At 42.0% G+C, this 21660-nt stretch overlaps 1 protein-coding gene across 1 annotated transcript in view; it reads right to left on the bottom strand.

Moving 5' to 3' along the window:
• Positions 1-2048: 2048 nt before the first annotated feature.
• nolo (ADAMTS-like no long nerve cord) overlaps positions 2049-21660 on the bottom strand; it is a 196536-nt gene continuing 176924 nt past the window's right edge. Inside the window, exons 24-30 of the mRNA XM_028304071.1 lie at positions 13442-13534; positions 12773-13044; positions 11404-11515; positions 10899-11055; positions 10227-10372; positions 9232-9397; positions 2049-2698 (exon numbers count right to left, since the gene is read on the bottom strand). Of these exons, the coding sequence (XP_028159872.1) occupies positions 2592-2698; positions 9232-9397; positions 10227-10372; positions 10899-11055; positions 11404-11515; positions 12773-13044; positions 13442-13534 (1053 nt within the window). The 3' untranslated portion in view covers positions 2049-2591. The remainder of the gene's footprint in view (positions 2699-9231; positions 9398-10226; positions 10373-10898; positions 11056-11403; positions 11516-12772; positions 13045-13441; positions 13535-21660) is intronic.

The following is a 21660-nucleotide window of genomic DNA, read 5'->3' on the forward strand; positions in this document are numbered from 1 at the left end:
TAGATAAGGTCAATAGCAATAAAAAAATTAAAAAACAAAGTGCCTAATGAAATTATTTTAATTTCATAAATAAAAATCAAAGTGACTTGAGGTGTTGATAATACTTCTGGGCCGACTTTACCAGTAAAATCGAGTTTTGAGTGTTCTAATATGTTATATTCGCATATATCTACCTAAACAAATAAGAAAATAATATCAGATTGTATGCTATTTAATAGAAAATGTACAATGTTATACAGGTATTACACTGGGCTCTGTCAGTTTACACTAGCAATTGGGACCTCATGTAATACCTGTATGACATTCAGATTTCACCATGGTTTTCGTAGTTTTCATATGTATTTCCACAATCAGTGATACTCAGATAATTAAACAGTTCAAATCCCAAAACGAATAATAACAAAGGCTTATAGAAATCGTTCATATTTTAGTAAAAATTTCATTATTACTAACCACTTGTTCCCGGTCGCGGCGCCGTCGCTAGTTCAATTAAAGATAAAAAAATATAAATGTCACTTCACTAGCCAATCACAGCTAAGATTGATGAACAGATGCACCATCTAACTAACTAACGTAAAAGTTCTGGTTCAACAGATAGCGTTGATTTATATTTTTTTGTTTTATGTAATAAATATATGACGCCAGGCCCCAGGAGGTTAAAGTAAGTAACGCCAAAACGTAACCACGTATGAAACAAGGTAGAAAATGAAACAATTTACATTCAGTAACTTACTTTATATATTTTATATTTGAAAATCTTGGTACAATGTACAATTTCATTTAGGGTTCAACTCTCTGGGTCTTATAATATATTTGCGATATCTATTACAACAATATAGAGAGATACACGAGTAAAGGAAGAGAAAATCAGCGGTTTGAAAATTCCAAAAATCCAATACTTTGACAAATATGCCTTAGTCGTATTTTGTATAATAATATTAAAACGCAAAGCATTTATTTCAGTTTCAACAAAAATCTGTTGATCAACAAATATTTGATTAGTTATTTACCTATCCAAAGACAAAGATTTAGTTAAACTAATAATATTTGAGCTTATGTTGGTATATTTGTAAATATGTTAACAGATAACATAAATATCGTTTCACAAAAGCAAAGCTTTATATTCATATATTCAAGAATGGCAGTTGAATTTGATATGGAACATTTATTTCAGATACATTTGAAATCATTAGAATATTATTTATAACTATAATTTATATTTCATCTTCTGAAACACCCAAGTTTTCTAACTAAAATAAAGCAGAATTTGCAATATTTTACGCTATATTTAGTAAGTGTTATTTAGTTATGTACTGGCCTTTGAATTTGTTATGTACACAGTGGTATGTATTAGAATCTAGCCACATATCAGTCAGTCGTGTTAAGATATTTATTTGAAGCTATCTTCTGACTATTGCATGTCACTCGATCATACACGTTAGTTCTTAATAGCTTAAATAATATTTGGAAAACAGATTTGTCTCTGTATTCGGACCAAGTTAAAATGTAATATTGTGTTTTTTTCTGTGATAGTAAAATGTAATTTATTTATAACAGCGAATATTTTATCTAATACCGTATCTCTGGACTTTAAAAAAGGGAAATTGGATTCAAATTAAATGGTAGTAAACTGTATTCTTACATTAAAAAACAAAAAAATTATCGGTGTAGCTTGATCCTAAAATTTATGCAACTAACAATTGACAATAAATCGTGAATATAATAATAATATTTTTCTAATATTACCATAATTTTAATACTGCACCTCATAATTGCTATATTAACAAATTGATATCGATGGGTGCCTGGAATAAAGCCGCAATAGCCATAGCAGCAGTTTTCCGATTAAGCGATTTTCGTAATCTGGGGGTCCCTATACACCTTGTGATTTTTTTTTAGAATTTTATCTTTGAAACTGGCTGATTTACCAAAAGCACTATGGATATTGAATCGTTATTCCCGGAAATTTGTTTACGAGAATAATCGTGGCATGTTCAATGTTAAAATTTTTATTTCAAACTTCTNTTGAAAAAAAAAATGAAGTCTAGAAAATATTGATCTATTTCCATCAATTTCAACACAAACATAAAACAATGAAATTATTAATCTAATCCTCAGATCTTTATTGGAATCGTTTATGGTTCCCATTCAAAAATAGCCTCTATCTAGTTTTATTTAAGTTTCAAATTCAAACTTTTGCTACTGAATTATATCACGTCAAACATAAAGGTGAATGTGGACTAGAGCATTCACTTGTAACAGAACAATGAGTCGCTGTATGAAAATGTTCTAGTATCAGTTTGTGTCATCGTTTCATGAATGAAACGTAGTACCTACCATTTATCTGTATAGTACCATTCGTAAGATTACATTACATAGAAACGCTCTAGTATAAACTCACCATAGAATAAACGATCCCAATCCGAATTTAAAATCATCAGACACTCCAGATCACTTGAACACTATATCACGTCACGCTGCACAAAACTCAATTGCAATTCCTTAACAGTCCATTTTCCCTTGCGTCTTACCACGGAATGTATTGCAAACTCACCCTTGCTCCTTTGACTTAGAGTTCATTGCGGGTAGTTTTATTCCGTGCAAGTTTTGCAACATTGCTCCTTGTAGCGCCGGAGGGCACACATGTTCATGGCGCGCACATTCTCGCAGTATCGCGATGTGTCTCGGCACACCCCGTCTAAGGAAATGAAAGGGAAAAATTAGGTAAGGTCAGCAAAAACATGTTTTCTCGTTGGTAGATGTTAAGGAAACAATGATGTCCCAATGAAAAATAATAATTAAATAATAGACTCTTATGAGTCTAGGACTATTCCTGGATTAAGAATTACATTATAATTATCTCATTATTATAAAAAGATAGAGCTAGTGACTGAGAGATCCCAAAACGTTTTTTAATCTTTGAAGTGTCTATGTTTATCCTAGTCAATTTGTAGAGTCGTGATCATTACTGTATTTTTTTTAAATTCTTAAAATTCATCATCAGAGAATTTAGTTACCGTTGCAGGAGCTAATGTGGTTATGCAATAAACGATTGAAAATTGAGTATTGAGCACGACCTTTTCTAACTGAGTAACTCCTACTACTATTTTGCCAAAATCATACGGCCAAAAAAAGTGTTTTAAAAATACTGTAAACGTTTCTGCCAACGGTACAGTTTGCGAGATTGTTCCGCGCTCCTTTCAGGCAAAATAAAGTTCGTTGAACAAAACCATTGTCCTGCTGGACAAAGGTGTTGGCCAACTCTAATGAGACTTGTATCGGAGTAATGCGCATTGCGATCGGAGTTATTGCAATGGATTGAAGTTTATGAGAGGATTAATAATATAAAACTAGATTTAGAATGTATCATTAATGGAAATTGATGATCAGGCCTAGGGTGGAAACGAGCCTTACATGAAGCCTCCACCATATTGGAACTGGCTCTTTTTCTCCCTTCTCTTACGTCCATTATCAAAACACAACAATGCTGTTAGCGTTGTTGACGGAAATAGACTTTAAGATGGTGGTTGCTAGCCAGGCGGACGTAGAACTTTTAGTGGATAATTCCCATCTTTGTCAGGATGGAGTAGCGCCTTTCTTAGGGGGCCGGGAGTCCCACACACTACCCTGCTCTCCAGCAGCCGCTGCGGTGACGGTACGCAAAGAATTTCCTCCACGTCAAAAAAGGCGAATTTAGAACAAAATCTAGTCTTCTTAATTATTCTGGGTCTCAGGAAAGTCGTCTTACCACTAGACTACAAAATCATTTAAAATGGGGGAAATGGTGAGATGGAGGACCGAGGAGAGAAAAGAACCTTTGGTAACGCACGCGTGCACGTCACAAGCGCGTGCTACGAGCGGCCGCCGCATGCGCGCGCACGCCGCCCCCGCCCCGCGCTCCTTGCAGTGAAACTTGAACGCTCATCAGTTGGCGCCATTATAAATACATTAAAAACAAACCTGTAAGGACTTTCTATGTGAACACCCCTTACCTTTGGTAACGCACGCGTGCACGTCACAAGCGCGTGCTACGAGCGGCCGCCGCATGCGCGCGCACGTCTCATTAGAGCTTAGCTTGGCCGGGAGACAATGACTGTGCAATTGCCGCAAACTGCTTGGCCAGAAAATTAACCATTGGGTTCACTAAAGCCTGGCCGTGAGTATGTAGAATTTTGTCCAATGACCCCAAGCTACCCATCCTTATCGCTCGCGCGTAATTATATTGCTGTCGCGACTGTGCGACGGGCGCCCGCAGTGAGTGTGCGAGCGCGACAGCAACCTAATTACGCGCGAGCGATAAGGATGGGTAGCTTGGGGTTATTGGACAAAATTCTACGTGCTCACGGACCAGGCTTTAGCATGAGCTTAATGCCATTCGGTTCTAGCGCGGTCTGACCTTAAAATTACCTTTATTGACGCACGCGTGCACGTCACAAGCGCGTGCTACGAGCGGCCGCCGCATGCGCGCGCAGGCCGCCCCCGCCCCGCGCTCCTTGCCGTGAAACTTGAACGCTAGTAAGCGTTCTACATACATTAAAAACAAACCTGTAAGGACTTTCTATGTGAACACCCCTTACCTTTGGTAACGCACGAGTGCACGTCACAAGCGCGTGCTACGAGCGGCCGCCGCATGCGCGCGCAGGTTGCCCCCGCCCCACGCTCCTTGCCGCAAACTTGAACGCTGGTAAGCGTTCTAAAGCCTGGTCCGTGAGCACGTAGAATCCCGTCCAATGACCTCAAGCTGCCCATCCTTGTCGCTCGCACGCAATTATGTTGCTGTCGCGCTCGCACACTCACTGCGGGCGCGCGTCGCACAGTCGCGACAGCAATATAATTACGCGCGAGCGATAAGGATGGGTAGCTTGGGGTCATTGGACGGGATTCTACGTGCTCACGGACCAGGCTGAGCATACATTAAAAACAAACCTGTAAGGACTTTCTATGTGAACACCCCTTACCTTTGGTAACGCACGCGTGCACATCACAAGCGCGTGATACTTAGCGGCCGGCGCTTGCGCGCGTCTCATTAGATCTTAGCTTGGCCGGGAGACAATGACTGTGCAATTGTCGCAAACTGCTTGGCCAGAAAATTAACCATTGGGTTCACTAAAGCCTGGTCCGTGAGTACGTAGAATTTTGTCCAATGACCCCAAGCTACCCATCCTTATCGCTCGCCCGTAATTATATTGCTGTCGCGACTGTGCGACGGGCGCCCGCAGTGAGTGTGCGAGCGCGACAGCAACCTGATTACGCGCGAGCGATAAGGATGGGTAGCTTGGGGTCATTGGACGGGATTCTACGTGCTCACGGACCAGGCTGAGCATACATTAAAAACAAACCTGTAAGGACTTTCTATGTGAACACCCCTTACCTTTGGTAACGCACGCGTGCACATCACAAGCGCGTGATACTTAGCGGCCGGCGCTTGCGCGCGTCTCATTAGATATTAGCTTGGCCGGGAGACAATGACTGTGCAATTGCCGCAAACTGCTTGGCCAGAAAATTAACCATTGGGTTCACTAAAGCCTGGTCCGTGAGTACGTAGAATTTTGTCCAATGACCCCAAGCTACCCATCCTTATCGCTCGCGCGTAATTATATTGCTGTCGCGACTGTGCGACGGGCGCCCGCAGTGAGTGTGCGAGCGCGACAGCAACATACATACATTACATACATTAAAAACAAACCTGTAAGGACTTTCTATGTGAACACGCCCTTACCTTTGTTGATGCACGCGTGCACGTCACAAGCGCGTGCTACTTAGCGGCCGCCGCATGCGCGCGTCTCATTAGAGCTTAGCTTGGCCGGGAGACAATGACTGTGCAATGGCCGCAAACTGCTTGGCCTGGGCCAAGCCTCCACCATCTTTTGTAGAGTATTAAAACAATGTTTGGGAAACCAGTCCTTACCTTTATTGACACACGCGTGCACGTCACAAGCGCGTGCTACGAGCGGCCGCCGCATGCGCGCGCATGCCGCCCCCGCCCCGCGCTCTTTGCCGCGGCGGGTGCGCGCGCGCCACACGCAGCGAAGCACGCGGTGCTGGCGGCCTGGGCTGCCGCATGCGCCTACGCACTACGATACAAACACGATTCAAATTCAAATTCAGTATAGGCCCTTTTTTAATCTTTAAAAATATTATTAGCAATTTGTATATTCCATCTTTTAGGTTGCATAAAATAGGTAATTCATTCTTGGGGAAATGTATTACCATATTTAACAAAATACCACACAACCTTGTCGAATTGCCAATAAACAAATTTAAGATACATATAAAAAATACCCTTATGTCCAAAGGGTACTACAAGGTTCGAGACTATATTGATGACAAGGATGCGTGGTCAGTTCAGTCTGCACATATTTGATGTACCTACTCGAATTTGGTTATTCCCACCGTTAGATAATTAGTGGTGACTGAGTTTGTTCCGGCGTTTCTTCTCAGCACTTGCCATATGTTTGTCTCGAAGCGCTGGTAGGGCCCAAAAGATAAGGAGACATGTAAAGTGCCCCATAAGGGCTACCTTTTCTTTTTTTTATTATTTTCTATAATAATATTTTGACGTTCATAAGTGCCACTTCTGGTCTAAACTGAATAAATACTTTTGATTTTGATTTTGTATTACACAAATTACGTTAGCCTCTCGTGGTAAGCTAAATAAGCTTGTGTTACGAAAGGCTCACCACAACAGTCGAGCGGCGGTGGGATTCGAACCCGCGTTCCTCGGATCTCGAGTCGGCCAGTCCGACCCCTTCACCGTTCGGCTATCGTGGCTATGGCCTTTCCAGGGCACTTATACAAGTCCCGAATATAGCTTGCCCTACCACCACTTCGGGACGACATATGGGCTGGTGCTGAGAAGTGGCGGCAGAAACTCAGTCAGTTAGGTCTACTGCTCATAAAGTAAATAATTTGTAGGAAGTGAAGGAGGTAGAGATCAATCTGACAAAGGCAGCCGCAGTTCCCTTCACTCGGCTAGGTATGACCATTTATGGTTGATATGGAAATAGTAGAGATGTCCATGGAGTGCACGATACTTGGCAGATACAAAATCCGCATGCATTTCTCATGATTCAGCTACATTATCTTCTATCTTGGTATGGCCGAAGTTGTTATGGAAATCCTTGGGGGATGTCTTTGTCCTGCAGCTTTGTCTTTGGTATGGCCATGCGCGGTTGGTTCATAAACGCACATTTTTGTTTTGTGCTTGGTATATTCCTGCTCTCTCAACGCTAGTTCAATCGGAAGACGTTCACTATTGCATAAAAACCTCCCACAAGAACGTCCAAAAATGTTTTAAATATTACTAGACATTCAAGGGCCATAGAAGTCTTTCCTTTCATAAGCTATAGTAACTTTAAAAACAAACCAAGGTTGTTCAAACCCTTACCTTGCTCCAAGGCCCGACAGACCAGGCCGGCCTGCAGGGCGTGGCCTCTCGCCGGGTCTTCTCAGGCCGCGCGCTGTACTCACAGCTGGTGTCGGCCTGTATAGTCCCGTTCTCGCTCACACACTCCACTTTGCGTCTGCTTACCGCTGTTGAGAGGAATTTGATGATAAAATGCAAGACCTTGAACTGTCATCAACATCGTCATGTCATTTAGTCTTCACCGCAGAAGAACGACTCCTTTTAGATTTTTTAGTTTCTTTTTATCCACAACGAGGAACGAGGAAGGATGTTACCAGAGTAAATGGAGTATTTGGCTTACATTTAAAAATCATTAAAAACCTCTCATTAAAACTCATTTATTTCTGTAAATAGGCTTAAAAAAAGCACTTTTACACGTCCCAGTATTAACCCTACCACTGCTTCAGGACAATAAATGGGCCAGTGCTGAGAAGAAGCAGCGTAAGAAACTCAGTCACTATTGTCAGCCTCTTTTTCAAAGGTTTACATGCTTTAAAATGTACAAAGTTATAAATATTTATGCGAGCTAGGCAGNAGAGCGAGCGAGATGTAATTAGCAGCAACACTGTGTGATAAAAAGAGATGCGTGATGCCGTCGCCGTCACGTCAAACAGAACCGTTTTTGCAATTATTTGACAGTTCAGAGGCACTTAGTGGCACGCTGAAAATTTGAACTCTGAGTTATTTTCAGATTTTACGTGGGTGAAATCGTGGATGTAGATTCCGAAGGAAGATGATGAGGTAGTAAGATGATGAGTGAATGACGCTGTGATCAAATCTGGTCTGATTTTCAAAGGTTACCTTTATTGAAGCACGCGTGCACGTCACAAGCGCGTGCTACGAGCGGCCGTCGCATGCGCGTGCACGCTGCCCCCGCCCCGCACTCCTTGCCCATTGCACACTCACCAGTTGGCGCCCCTATCTTAGTTGTTACTACGTAGTGAATACACTAAAAACAAACCTGTAAGGACTTTCTATGTGAACACCCCTTACCTTTGGTGACGCACGCGTGCACGTCACAAGCGCGTGCTACTAATGGCCGCCGCATGCGCGTGCACGCTGCCCCCGCCCCGCGCTCCTTTCCGCGAAGCACGCGGTACATTTGATAAGGCCCTAATTGACTAATGAGCATAGATCGAATGTAGTCTAGAATCTAAGCTCGCGTTTCATCCTCGCATAAACTTCTAAGCAGCTGCAATGACTCCGATTGCAAGCACGTTATTCCGATACAAGTCACAAAAAATATCTTTCTTTTATTTTTCTCTTCCACGGTCATGTTCACGTCGATTATAGAGACGGATACAGCTCCTCGTTTGTCTGTTTAAATAATAAAGTTAATATACCTAGCGGAATAGAGCAACAAAGAATAGAGCGAGCGAGATGTAATTAGCAGCAACACTGTGTGATAAAAAGAGATGCGTGATGCCGTCGCCGTCACGTCAAACAGAACCGTTTTTGCAATTATTTGACAGTTCAGAGGCACTTAGTGGCACGCTGAAAATTTGAACTCTGAGTTATTTTCAGATTTTACGTGGGTGAAATCGTGGATGTAGATTCCGAAGGAAGATGATGAGGTAGTAAGATGATGAGTGAATGACGCTGTGATCAAATCTGGTCTGATTTTCAAAGGTTACCTTTATTGAAGCACGCGTGCACGTCACAAGCGCGTGCTACGAGCGGCCGTCGCATGCGCGTGCACGCTGCCCCCGCCCCGCACTCCTTGCCCATTGCACACTCACCAGTTGGCGCCCCTATCTTAGTTGTTACTACGTAGTGAATACACTAAAAACAAACCTGTAAGGACTTTCTATGTGAACACCCCTTACCTTTATTGACGCACGCGTGCACGTCACAAGCGCGTGCTACTAATGGCCGCCGCATGCGCGCGCACGCCGCCCCCGCCCCGCGCTCCTTTCCGCGGCGGGTGCGCGCGCGCCACACGCAGCGAAGCACGCGGTGCTGGCGGCCTGGGCTGCCGCATGCGCCTACGCACTGGGATAAAATAATAATAAAAATATGTAGTGGGTTGTTTTAAAATACCAGCAACCTTGCAGGACTAGATAACAAAGATTAGGGAGAAAGACGCAACAAGTCACTAAGGGCATGTTGTTTGGCAATCGGAAAAGCGAGCAATTCTCACGATTTGCCACAATAACCACGAGCTTGATGGCCATGGTCGTTGTGGAGATTCAATCTCATGCAGCCAAGCGTGGTTGGTGGGATTTATCAAAGGAGGAGAATCTTCATAAATAAACTTGGCCTACGCTTGCGCTTAGTATCGCAACGTCGAGCTATTGGAACGCTGCCACGAAATTCCGATCGACCAGCAGATCAAGCGCCGCAAGTGGAACTGGATTGGCCACACTCTCCGAAGGGAACCCGATCACATTCCTAAGCAGGCTCTGGATTGGAATCCCCAAGGAAAACGCAAACGTGGTCGACCCAGGCAAACTTGGCGGACGAGGCGAAGAAGATCGGCAAGACCTGGAGCGAAATCAAGCGAGAAGCTCAAGACCGAACGAGATGGAGGACTGTTGAGGACGCTCTCTGCCCCATCTAGGGGACATAGGACCATAAGCTGCGCTTAGTATGCTCTGCAAAGAAATTTTCAATCGAAAGACGTTTGCAGAAAAAGACCTCCCAAAGACAAGTCCCACAAGGACTTCCAAAAAACACTTTAAGCGCTCGTAAATAATAATAATATTATATCAGTCAATGTGAGTATTTAAATGTGCCTGGCCGCGGGTCTAGAACATCCTCAGTCTTTAATTTAATTTGCCATAGTAACTTAAAAACAAACCAAGGTTGTTCAAACCCTTACCTTGCTCCAAGGCCCGACAGACCAGGCCGGCCTGCAGGGCGTGGCCTCGCGCCGGGTCTTCTCAGGCCGCGCGCTGTACTCACAGCTGGTGTCGGCCTGTATAGTCCCGTTCTCGCTCACACACTCCACTTTGCGTCTGCTTACCGCTGTTGAGAGGATTTTGATGATAGAATTCAAGATCTTGAGCTATCATTGTCAGGTCATTTAGTCTCCACTGCAGGAGAATTCCTTTCTAGTTACAAGAGGCAAATGGAGGATTTGGCTTACATTTAGAACGCTGGCCAAAGGAGGCGTTGGAACATTATAGGCCTCCCTAATGTTCGCATATTTTGCCTCTTAGTCGCCTCTTACGGCATCCACGGAAAGAGTGAGAGTAGTCCTATTCTAGCCTGCTGGAACCACTGTCTTTCATACCCTCTTCTGCATTGTGTCACCTACATACCCAAAATATTCACCACGCGCAGGATTGTTTTATCTTTCTTGTATTTTTGTACTTTTCTCTGTGTTCTTTCTCTTCCCATGATGTCGAAAAGGCAAATAAGCAAGTCCCTTTAACAAGCCTACTATAGGCCAATCCTCTTTTTGTCCAATCAATTAGAGGCTCGTCCTCTTGCAGTGGAAATGAAATGATGATAATTATGATTCTAAGTAAAGAAATCTGGAGTATCTTACCAGTCCCGCTGGCCAAGCACCGGATGGGTGACCATGCGCTAGTCCTCCAGCTAGCACAGCTATTGCTCTGACAAGGACGTAGCACCGTAGGAGGTGTAATGCCCCGGGACGTGCACTCGTCGGTCTCCACCGTGGTGGTGGAATTGCTCTTCTTGTGCTGTTGATGTGTTAATAGTTTTAGTTACTGCTTTTGATTATTGTAGTTGTTGTGAAATATTCAGGCTGCTTTCCCATCAAAGATATGTCGAGCGGCGTAGCAAGGGATATGTTTGTTAAGAACCAATGGTTTCACTTCGCTCAACACAGGTCTTTTGGACAAAACAAGACGTGTCTCGATGGATGTTTTGCAAATGATGTGTTGCAACTTGCAAAGGATGTTGCGAGGTATAAGTATTTGCGATGTGTACTATGTAGGGAAGTAAGTGTGCGACGGATGCAAGTAAGAAGTTACACATTCTGACACATCTTTGGTGGAAAATCAGCCAAAGATAAGTAAATGATTTACCTGGCACACAGCCCCTCTGACTTCATGGCCAGTCTGACCACAGGGCGCGTTGCATGGTGACCAGTCTGTGGTCATCCACTCATACTCGTGTGCGTCCAAGTACTGGTTCATCCTAGGACAGAAAGAAATGATGTGCAAAACTTTGGCAATCAGAGATAAATTTTATTACAAGTAGGCTTTTCTAAAGCACTTTTACACGTCCCAGTATTAACCCTACCACTGCGTCCAGAATTTTGAAGTATGAAGTTACTTTATCTATCGTATGTGCTCAATATTGATCAGATTTGTGGCCCAATCAGAATCGAATTTCAAATGGAGTTCAATTGCTTCAGAATCGAGGCTTGATATACCCTCCGAAGTATAGAATCAAATTTCGTTTTTGCATAATAAATTGAGTCAAGCTTGTCCTCCCATATTACTGGTATATTTCATCCAAACGGGGAATCACACGGAGTTATTTTTTGATTATTTTATGTTTCCCACTTAAGAATTAAATTCTGAACTGGCAACATATACAACTCTAATTTTGATTGAATGAAATTACAGTTTTCCTTCTAATGCCACTTTAACACGGCAACCACATCACATATTGTAACCTTAATCAAGCATACAATAAAAATCAACTATAACCAGTAATAAATTACGACCTTTTGTGAATTCTCCGAATTGAGCCATGGTCAGGTTATAATTACCTTTAACCGGGTCTAGATATTCTGAAATAGAACGTTACTCGGAACATGGATTATGAAAATACTAAGTAAATAAGCACTCGTTACTGCCATCAGGCAATAAAGGCTTTTNTAATAATAATAATAATAATAATAATAAATACACTTTATTGCACACCAAAGATAAGAACAGAAAGAAAAGGAACACACAAGGTACAACTAGGCGGTCTTATCGCTATGAAGCGATCTCTTCCAGACAATAAAGGCTTTTGCATTAGCATATTGGTAGGAAATGACGATAGATATGGCCATTTATGGCTTTTAACTAAGGATTCTCTACGTTGATGATTTACAACTTTTTCTATTTTTAACTAGATTTTGCCCGCGGCCTCTCCTGTGCAAATTTCGGTCTGTTATCATGTTCATCATCATTTCAGCCGTCCACTGCTGAACATAGGCCTCCACCAATGATTTCCACATCGCCCGGTTGGTGGCGGCCTGGAACCAACGCCGTCTAGCTACCTTTGTGAGGTCGTCGGTCCACTTTGTGGAGCAAGGTTCGGGAGTGGAGGCCACGTACTAGCACGCAGCGTGTGACGTCCACCCACAAGGTGGACCGACGACCTCATCGCGACTTTACCCTATAAAAAATCGTGGTAAAATCTTCCTATGTTTAGGTCTTAAAGCTTTTAATAACTTACCTGTGATCTGTAGTTGTCTCAATATCATTAACTTCTTTTAATTCCTGAGATGTAGTATCTTCAATTGTATTTCTATTATAATCATCATTTCTATTGTAATCTTCATTGACTATAATGATATCAGAATCATCATCTTCGGGGAACACTATCTGCTTATCTTCGAGATTGATCACTCTGGTTTTGGAAGGAACGCCGTAGTTCTGATACATTATTATGGGGTCTACCATCCTCTGTCCCCTGGAGTTGCCGAAAGTCTGGAAATTCCAAAACATCTGACCATATCAATTATATGAGCTCTATTTATGGTAACACTTGCAATGCAATGATTTTGAGTCCCAAGTTAATTTTGATGAAGATGAATATCCATACTACATCCATGATAGTAGGTAGTAACCGAAATAAATCAGTGCAATATTAAGAAATTAAACCCCAATGTTCGGTTTTGTTCAATTACATGCGTAAATCAATCAATTAGTAGATATCAAATCAATACACAACCAAATGTTAAACCAAATAATATTCATTAAAAACGTAAATGTCCCCAAACGTGCTAAAACAGAATTAGTAAACCAATTAAACCCAAATGATGTATGGGTACAGCAACATCCCGAAAACGGCGCATACGAAGAAACGTGTAACCCAGAAGTCTCTATTTCGGAATTTCCTCACCTGGAATTGCATTACTAAGTAATGTAGGCAGGGTAGCAGTCGGTTGGCACTGTTGCGCTTCGGGGGGAGTATCTGCGAGGATATAGCACTCTCCTTAGGTCCCAAGCGGCGTGCGAAGATTGTCACGTTATAGTTTTGGAAAATTTCAGGTTAGAAGGTTCTGCGGTGTGGCGTAGGTGAAGTGTCACTTTCAGTTGGAGCATTTTGGAATGTGGAAGATATTTTTGGTTATTTGTGTCTTTATTCTTCTGTAAACTTTTTCCTTATTTTACTATCAATATGAGCCGATTGCTAGATAGGTAGTCATACATCTTATTTGTTTTATTTTTCATTTATACAATATCTGATTGGAAAAATCTATTGTTTTATCCTCAACCTACATAGTGTGGAGTCAAGTTTGCTTTTTTCTAGAGTGTCGAACAGGATAAAACTTCAATATAAAATTCCCAGTCTAGAACAGGGAACGTATCTAAAGTGCATCTTTTTATGTTCAATGAAGATGCAAGTTCTAAGATAGTGACATGTTTTCTTTTAAGGTGCGTTTAGACCGAACGAGAAAGGTTTCAGGAATCGTAAGCCAGTTTGTAAAATGTAAATTGACAAACAGTGCCATAAGTGAATAGAAGCAAATAATAGAAAGATAGAAGGGGCAGAAAAATCCAACACAGAAGACATAAAAGCTTCATTAATTGTTATTGACGACTAAGGTTAATTAAATATTCATTATTATAACTATACTAACGATAATTCACTATCTACATTAGAAGAAGAAACATTCAGCCTTCATAATTAGAAAGCAAGAAACATAATTTCTCTTTTCCTGGTCCCTAATTTGTTAAAACAATTTCTTAACTTGAACTTATAAATAAAAGTTATCGGTTTACTTCTAAGTTCGTTTAGTCTAAACCCACCTCAACAGTGTATGCTCTAGTTGACTAGAGAGCAGTGAAGCAATAGGTTTGATCGGCAAGACAAAGACATTTAGTTCTATAGACAGAACAAACGGGTTTTGTGTAGAACAGTTCTATTGAGCTGACACAAACTATAGCTTTTCAAGAATTCGGTCGTTGATACCATATAGCAATAATTGCTAGACGAATTCTCGAAATAGATTTCGAAATCAGTAGTCCATCAAGTTTGCAAATTGTCACCAATTTTTATAGTCACCTATAGTGTGTCAAGTATCTTACCTATAGTTCGTCTATTTTTTACGATCTGTGCCTATAAAAGATTATGGGGATAGAACACCTTTTTGATCTATAAAAATCTGCTGTGCAAGTTTAATGATCTAATATCTCGCTACATGGGCATTTTACGACAGTTTCAATTTAGACGCTTCATGTCTGACGCCTGCCGCGCGCTTGCTATGCGTTTGCAAGACCGCACACGGTAAATCTATATCTATACTTCTAACTAATATTATAAATGCGAAAGTAACTCTGTCTGTTTGTCTGTCTGTCTTGCTTTTACGCCTAAACCAGTAATGCCAGTGGCATAGAGATAGTTTGAGTCCCGGAAAAGGACATAGCATAGTTTTTATCCCGGTTTTTGAAACAGGGACACGCTAAAGCTAGCGCGCTAGCGATATAGCTTTTCTGTGACAGACAAAATTCCACGCGGGCGAAGCCGCGGGCGGAAAGCTAGTTTATTATAAAAGCGAAAGGTGACTGATTGACTGACTCACTCATCACGAAATCTCAGAAACTACAAGTGCTAGGAGTCTCAAATTTTGCATGGGAGTTCCTTTTAGAAAGTACCTAAATACTCACTAAGACGGGATTTTGCAGACTTCAACCCCTAAGGGGGTAAAACGGGATCCACGCGTACGAAGTCGCGGGCGGCCGCTAGTTGTATTATAATAACTGCGTCGGGATAAAATTGTCAATTACCAATAGTTTGTGTCTTGCGAACGCATGGCAGACGCGCGGCAGGCATCAGACACGAAGTGTCTAAATTGAAAGCGCTCTTAGACTGTCCCTTTATAAACCAATGAATGAGTTTTAAAAACTCCAGCTTTTGACCCCCAGTTTACATTTCTCTAACTTTATACGTCTTTGAGAAGACCTTTTAGAAGGACATTAAAAATGTCTGCCCCAATTCTATACACCGAAACATTTCAAGTCGGGTAATTTTGCAAAGTTGAATTTAAGGCCAGTGACCGTACTTACCTTTAATTATATTAATGTTTCAAGTACGGATCCCGGTAATTACACCAATAGATGGTAAGTTCAATTGTGAAATGAGCGTTGTAAACTTTACGAGCGATTTTACGTTGGCAATAAAACTGTAATAGCAAAATTTACTTTAGGTTATTTGTGCTACATTAAATCTATTTCATTGTTTAGGTCTTAGGTTTACGAGGGCTGAGAAACGAGTTTAATGGATCATCTATTAATTACTTTCTTGGAGTAGGTAGGTATTTAGTGACAAGATTGAGCGGTATTTTATTACTACTTTAATGTGAAGCTCGAGTTCGTTACTCAGTGACGGATCAGAAGACAAGGAAAAGAGAAAATCATATTATTAGCCCCATTGAAGAGTCAATTCTCATCTATTAACTATAAAAGCGAAAGGTCACTGACTGATTGACTAACTGACTCACTCACTCATCACAAAATCTCAGAAACTACAAGTGTTAGGAGTCTCAAATTTTGCATGGAGGTTCCTTTTAGAACGTAGGTGCTCACTAAGACTGCAAAATTTAACTCCTAAGGGGGTAAAACGGGATCCACGAGTACGAAGTCGCGGGCGGCCGCTAGTTTAGAATAAATAGAGATAAGATAGAATAGGAAATGAAAATTTTTGAATAGGTAAATAGATAGATACGAACTTCTGATTTGACTCGATGAGGTCTTGATTATGTCTTATACTATATTCAATGTAATAAGTGTGCTAATCATGAGAGAAGAAAAAATCTTAGGCATATTTTTTTTCTGAAATGTCTAAGCGAACTGAGCAAGATATTATAGATATCTTGAGTATCTTACATTTTTAAACTCAAATAATGAAATTAAATGCAAAACCTGACTTCCATCCTATCATAACCATCACCTAATGAAGTTATACCATTTTGATAAATGATAACAATCACCTTATGACTCCTGAACTAGCATTCAAAATGCTTCATCACCTACAAAATGCTCCAAAATGACGCTCCACCTATGTTCGTTCAGTGTGTAGTGGTCACTCACCTCATTCTCATCGTAGATGTCTCTGGCTTGAGAATTATAGCTGGGAGCTGCTTTGGTGCTCGTGGTAGCTGTGTTTCCATACAGCGCGTCTCTCACTTTGTCTATTTTTCCTGTAGGAGTAAATAATAATTGATTTAATTTTAATATGAAAAAAAACGCTAGGCTAGCGTGCGCTAAAACGCTAGGCGACTCGTGACAGCAACAGCTCGGCGACTAAAGCCTGGTCTCTGAGCACGTAGAATTTTGTCCAATGACCCCAACCTACCCATCCTTATCGCTCGCGCCTAATTATGTTACTGTCGCGCTCACACACTCACTGCGGCCGCCCGTCACACAGTCGCGACAGCAATATAATTACACGCAAGCGATAAGAATGGGTAGTTTGGGTTCATTGCACGAATTTCTACGTGCTCGGCGACCGGACTATAGACACCTATTATAGACAATTTCATACTGTCGTCGCGACTCCGCGACTCTGATGCCAAGGCCGCAAGGGTGCGAAGCTTTGAACAAAATGTATGAAATTGTCGGCCGCAGCCTGTCGTCGCATCTAAGTCGCCGAGCTGTCGCTGTCGCATCGCCTAGTGTGCACACAACACTTAATTCTGCAACGACTAACTTCGATCGAGCGTCATTTTAAAACGAACATCTCCAAAATGCCGTTACCTTGTCAATGTAATACTAAAGACCGGGTTTTTCCTCATTCTACGCACTTTATCTCTAATTAGGACGAGCGAGAGCTCTGCAAACACTTAGGAAATACTTGTAGAGATGGGGATTTCTTTTCAATATTTTCCTGTAGGATTTGGGAAAGCTAGGCAAGTTTTTAAGGAAAGTGATAAAACATTTTCTACTATCTTAGATAGCAAGAAAACCAAGGTTTTTTGAATTATGGAAAATTATTGAAAATAGTATTATGTATTATAATTTCAAGGCAAATAATAAATCGAAATTCATGAAGGCCAAGTTCACCTCTTATGATCAGTTCATAGTTCATAGTGATGATGATGATGATGATGATGATTGTGATCGTCACTCACCCCGGGAGCGGTTCTTATAGGTCTTCTTTTGGTCCCCCGGGCGCTGCTCATGGGACTGGTCGTCGGATGCGCTGCCAATCATAGCGCGGTACCGACCATCCGCGCGGCTGGTGGACATACAGTTCTGGTCAGTTAAAGTGGCAATGGAAACAATACTGCTCATTATTAATAGCGGCTATTGGTATTTAAAAAAATAAATTTTGAAGATCTGGCCATATCTGTTTTATATTTGCTAGCGCTCTAGTCGGCCTCTATCTCCTCATTGGACGGGAATCCTGTCTTCGTCTTTTCATAACATTAACCTTTCTAACGAAAACTTGTTTGGCCGTGGTTTCACCAATAGCGTGAGCTAAATAAAACAACGGTTCATCTAAGTTTTGTAAAAAATAATATTCGGTTGTGGTTTGACCAACAGCATGACGTTACCTGTCAGCTAAAGGGGACAACGGTTCTATCTCCTCGCTGGACGGGAACTCGCCAGGCCGCGGTTCGACCAACAGCGTGAAGTTACACAACCTACCAGACAGCTAAAGGGGACAATAGTTCATCCAGAACCTTAGTTTTCTTTCCTAGAAAAAAACATCTAAGGCGTGGCTTGACCATCAGAATGACGTTACCTTTCAGCTAAAGGGGACGACGGTTCATCCAGCGCCTTGTGCCGTTCTATCTCCTCGCTGGACGGGAACTCGCCAGGCCGCGGTTCGACCAGCAGCGTGAGATTACACACAACCTATCGGATAGCTAAAGTGGACAATGGTTCGTCCAGAACCTTAGTTTTAAATCTCCTGGAAGAAAACATGTAAGACCGAGGTTTGACCATCAGAATGACATTACCTGTCAGCTAAAGGGGACGAGGGTTCATCCAGCGCCTTGTGCCGTTCTATCTCCTCGCTGGACGGGAACTCGCCAGGCCGTGGCTTGACCAACAGCGTGAGGTTGGCGCTCGAGCGTCCCGCTACGCACGTGTACACGCCGTGGTCGCGGAGCGAGAGAGAGGTGATGCGGAGAGCACCCTGGTGGGAGAGGGATGGAAAATTAATGTTATTTCCATAACTATTTTATATCCCTACTTAGTAGTAGAGTTATAGGGTATGTAGTCCAAATCCTCCATTTTGCTCTGGTGAATTGGCATATTCCTTCAATGGAAACCTGATGATAAACTCATAAAAACTTATTTATTTTTGCAAATAGGCTTTTAAAAAGCACTTTTACACGTCCCAGTATTAACCTTACCACTGTTTCGGGTCAATAAAAGGGCCAGTGAATTGTATTACCATGAATTCCATTATGTATTTTTTTTGCACTATAAAAGCTAAACTAAAATCAGGTATCTAAATCTTTGCCTAAATTGTGTTCTTTATATTTATTGTGTGCTAACCTTCTTCGAAATCTTGTACTTCTTCGACTTGGTGATGATCTGGTGGTCCTTCGCCCATTGGATCTTAGTCCTGTTGTAGCCCTTGACCGGACACTTGATCTTCACTTGCGTCCCATAGAAAATCGTCGCTGAACCCCCCACTTTTACTGTCACCTGTTGAAAAATCAATAAACCCTTCATTTTAATGTCGCACCAACTAGCTGTGTAAGGATAATATTTGGATTCAAATCATGTGACTTCTACTGTGTGGTCTGAAAAAGAAGGAGACATTTCTTCAGCTAGCAGAAAATTCTTTTGAGTCAAAATATTGAAACGATCATGATCGATTCTCCAAATCTTGATGACTGAGAATCGATAAGATAGACTTATAGGTAGAGCGAAGTAAAGAAAGTCTTCTTTACTTTGGACCTATGCCCATTTTAGAGCGCGCTATGCCAGTCTTTAAGTTCCCACTAAACTAAGAACTGGTCGAGGAGTCGTCTCTTATGATAATCATGTGTGCACCTAAAGCTTACATCTATCCAGACTTTTTGATCAGACCAAGAAAGCGTACATACCTTTTTCTTCTTCGGATCATGCTGTATATACGACGAGTTGGCCAAAGATATCTCTGGGGACGCAGTGTCCAGGAGACAAGGTCTGGTGTTGCAGGACTTGGTGGAGGCTGGTCGAGGAGAGCTGCAGAGAGAGGCCGGTCTTTCCACCACGTGGGACTGCGCCATCACTTGCTTGCAGTCCACCTGGTGGAAAGTCATAAAAGTCATATATTTGTTGCAAATATACTTTTAAAAAGTGTTTTTTTACACATCTTAGTATTAGGGACAATACATAAGTGCTGAAACGAAATGTTAAATTATAATGGCAACGCAGGACTTGGTCGACGCTGGATGAGGATCATCTCGAGAGCTCTAGAGAAAGGCTGGTCTCCCTAACCACACTTTCTTGCAGTTCACCTGGTAAGATGATGTGATTAAGAACTAGACCGTTTTGGGATGACAAAGATCAAGCGTGGTCTTTGTGAAGAACAGAATGTAAAGGAATGCCTCTACACAATAATATGTACACACAATGGTGTGTGTTTTTAGACTTACTTACAATACTTTGATCTAGGACACTATCTAAGAGTGTTACCTAGAGAGGAGGACAAACTTCCCCCAAGGAAGAAGATCCTTCTCTATCTACTTTATGTTACAGTAGAAGACCGCTTAGTTCTAAGTTGTTCGAGAAACCTCCTGCTCATCATCATCAGCTGTAAAAAGCCCACCTCTCTCTGCTTGAGGCCGCCGCCGCAGGTCTTGGAGCACTTGGTCCACTCGCCGGTCTGCCAGCGCACGGGGCAGTCCAGCACGTTGCAGTACTGCCGGTCCGGCGGGGGAGGCTGGGGACACATGCTGTTCGGCACCACCACTGTGTTCGTGCCTCCTCTGTTACCTGGAGAAAGTTGGGAGAAGACCGACCTTTTTCTATTTCACCCCACTCACTGTGTTCGTGCTTCCTCTTGTCACCTGGTGAAGGAAATTGGGGGAAAAAGACATACCTCTCTCTGCTTCACGCAGCCACCATAGGTCTTGGAGCACTTGGTTCACTCCCCTAAAGTCTTTTATCCACTTGAGCATGCTCAGGAGAATCAGCGGCTCGGCGAAATGAGCCGCTCATTCGCCTGAGCAAGCTCAAGTGGATAGAAGGCTTAATATGACTTCNAAAACTGAGGTATGTCTCGTTTCTGTCGGGCCTGGGTCACAGATGACCGTTCTTCTTTAATGTTCTAATATCTCGCTACATGGGCATTTTACGACAGTTTCAATTTAGACGCTTCATGTCTGACGCCTGCCGCGCGCTTGCCATGCGGTTGCAAGACCGCACACGGTCTCTGATTGACTGACTCACTCATCACGAAATCTCAGAAACTAAAAGTGCTAGGAGCCTCAAATTTTGCATGGTAGTTCCTTTTAGAACGTAGGTACTCACTAAAACGGGATTTTGCAGAATTCAACCCCTAAGGGGTAATACGGGATCCACGTATACGAAGTCGCGGGCGGCCGCTAGTTGTATCGTATTATAACTGCGTCGGAATAAAATTGTCAATTACCAATAGTTTGTGTCTTGCGAACGCATGGCAGACGCGCGGCAGGCATCAGACACGAAGCGTCGAAATTGAAAGCGCTCTTAGACTGTCCCTTTATAAACCAATGACCAGCATTTGACCCCCAGTTTACATTTATCTCAAACTTTCTTTGAGAAGTCCTTTTAGAAGGACATTAAAAATGTCTGCCCCAATTCTATACACCGAAACATTTCAAGTCGTCGGGTAATTTTGCAAAGTTGAATTTAAGGCCAGTGACCGTACTTACCTTTAATTATATTAATGTTTCAAGTACGGATCCCGGTAATTACACCAATAGATGGTAAGTTCAATTGTGAAATGAGCGTTGTAAACTTTACGAGCGATTTTACGTTGGCAATAAAACTGTAATAGCAAAATTTACTTTAGGTTATTTGTGCTACATTAAATCTATTTCATTGTTTAGGTCTTAGGTTTACGAGGGCTGAGAAACGTTTTAGTTTAATGGATAATCTACTAATTACTTTCTTGGAGTAGGTAGGTATTTA

The sequence above is a fragment of the Ostrinia furnacalis genome, unplaced genomic scaffold (assembly GCF_004193835.3).
Source record: "Ostrinia furnacalis isolate ACB-3 unplaced genomic scaffold, ASM419383v2 OfSCF1370, whole genome shotgun sequence".
Taxonomy (NCBI): domain Eukaryota; kingdom Metazoa; phylum Arthropoda; class Insecta; order Lepidoptera; family Crambidae; genus Ostrinia; species Ostrinia furnacalis.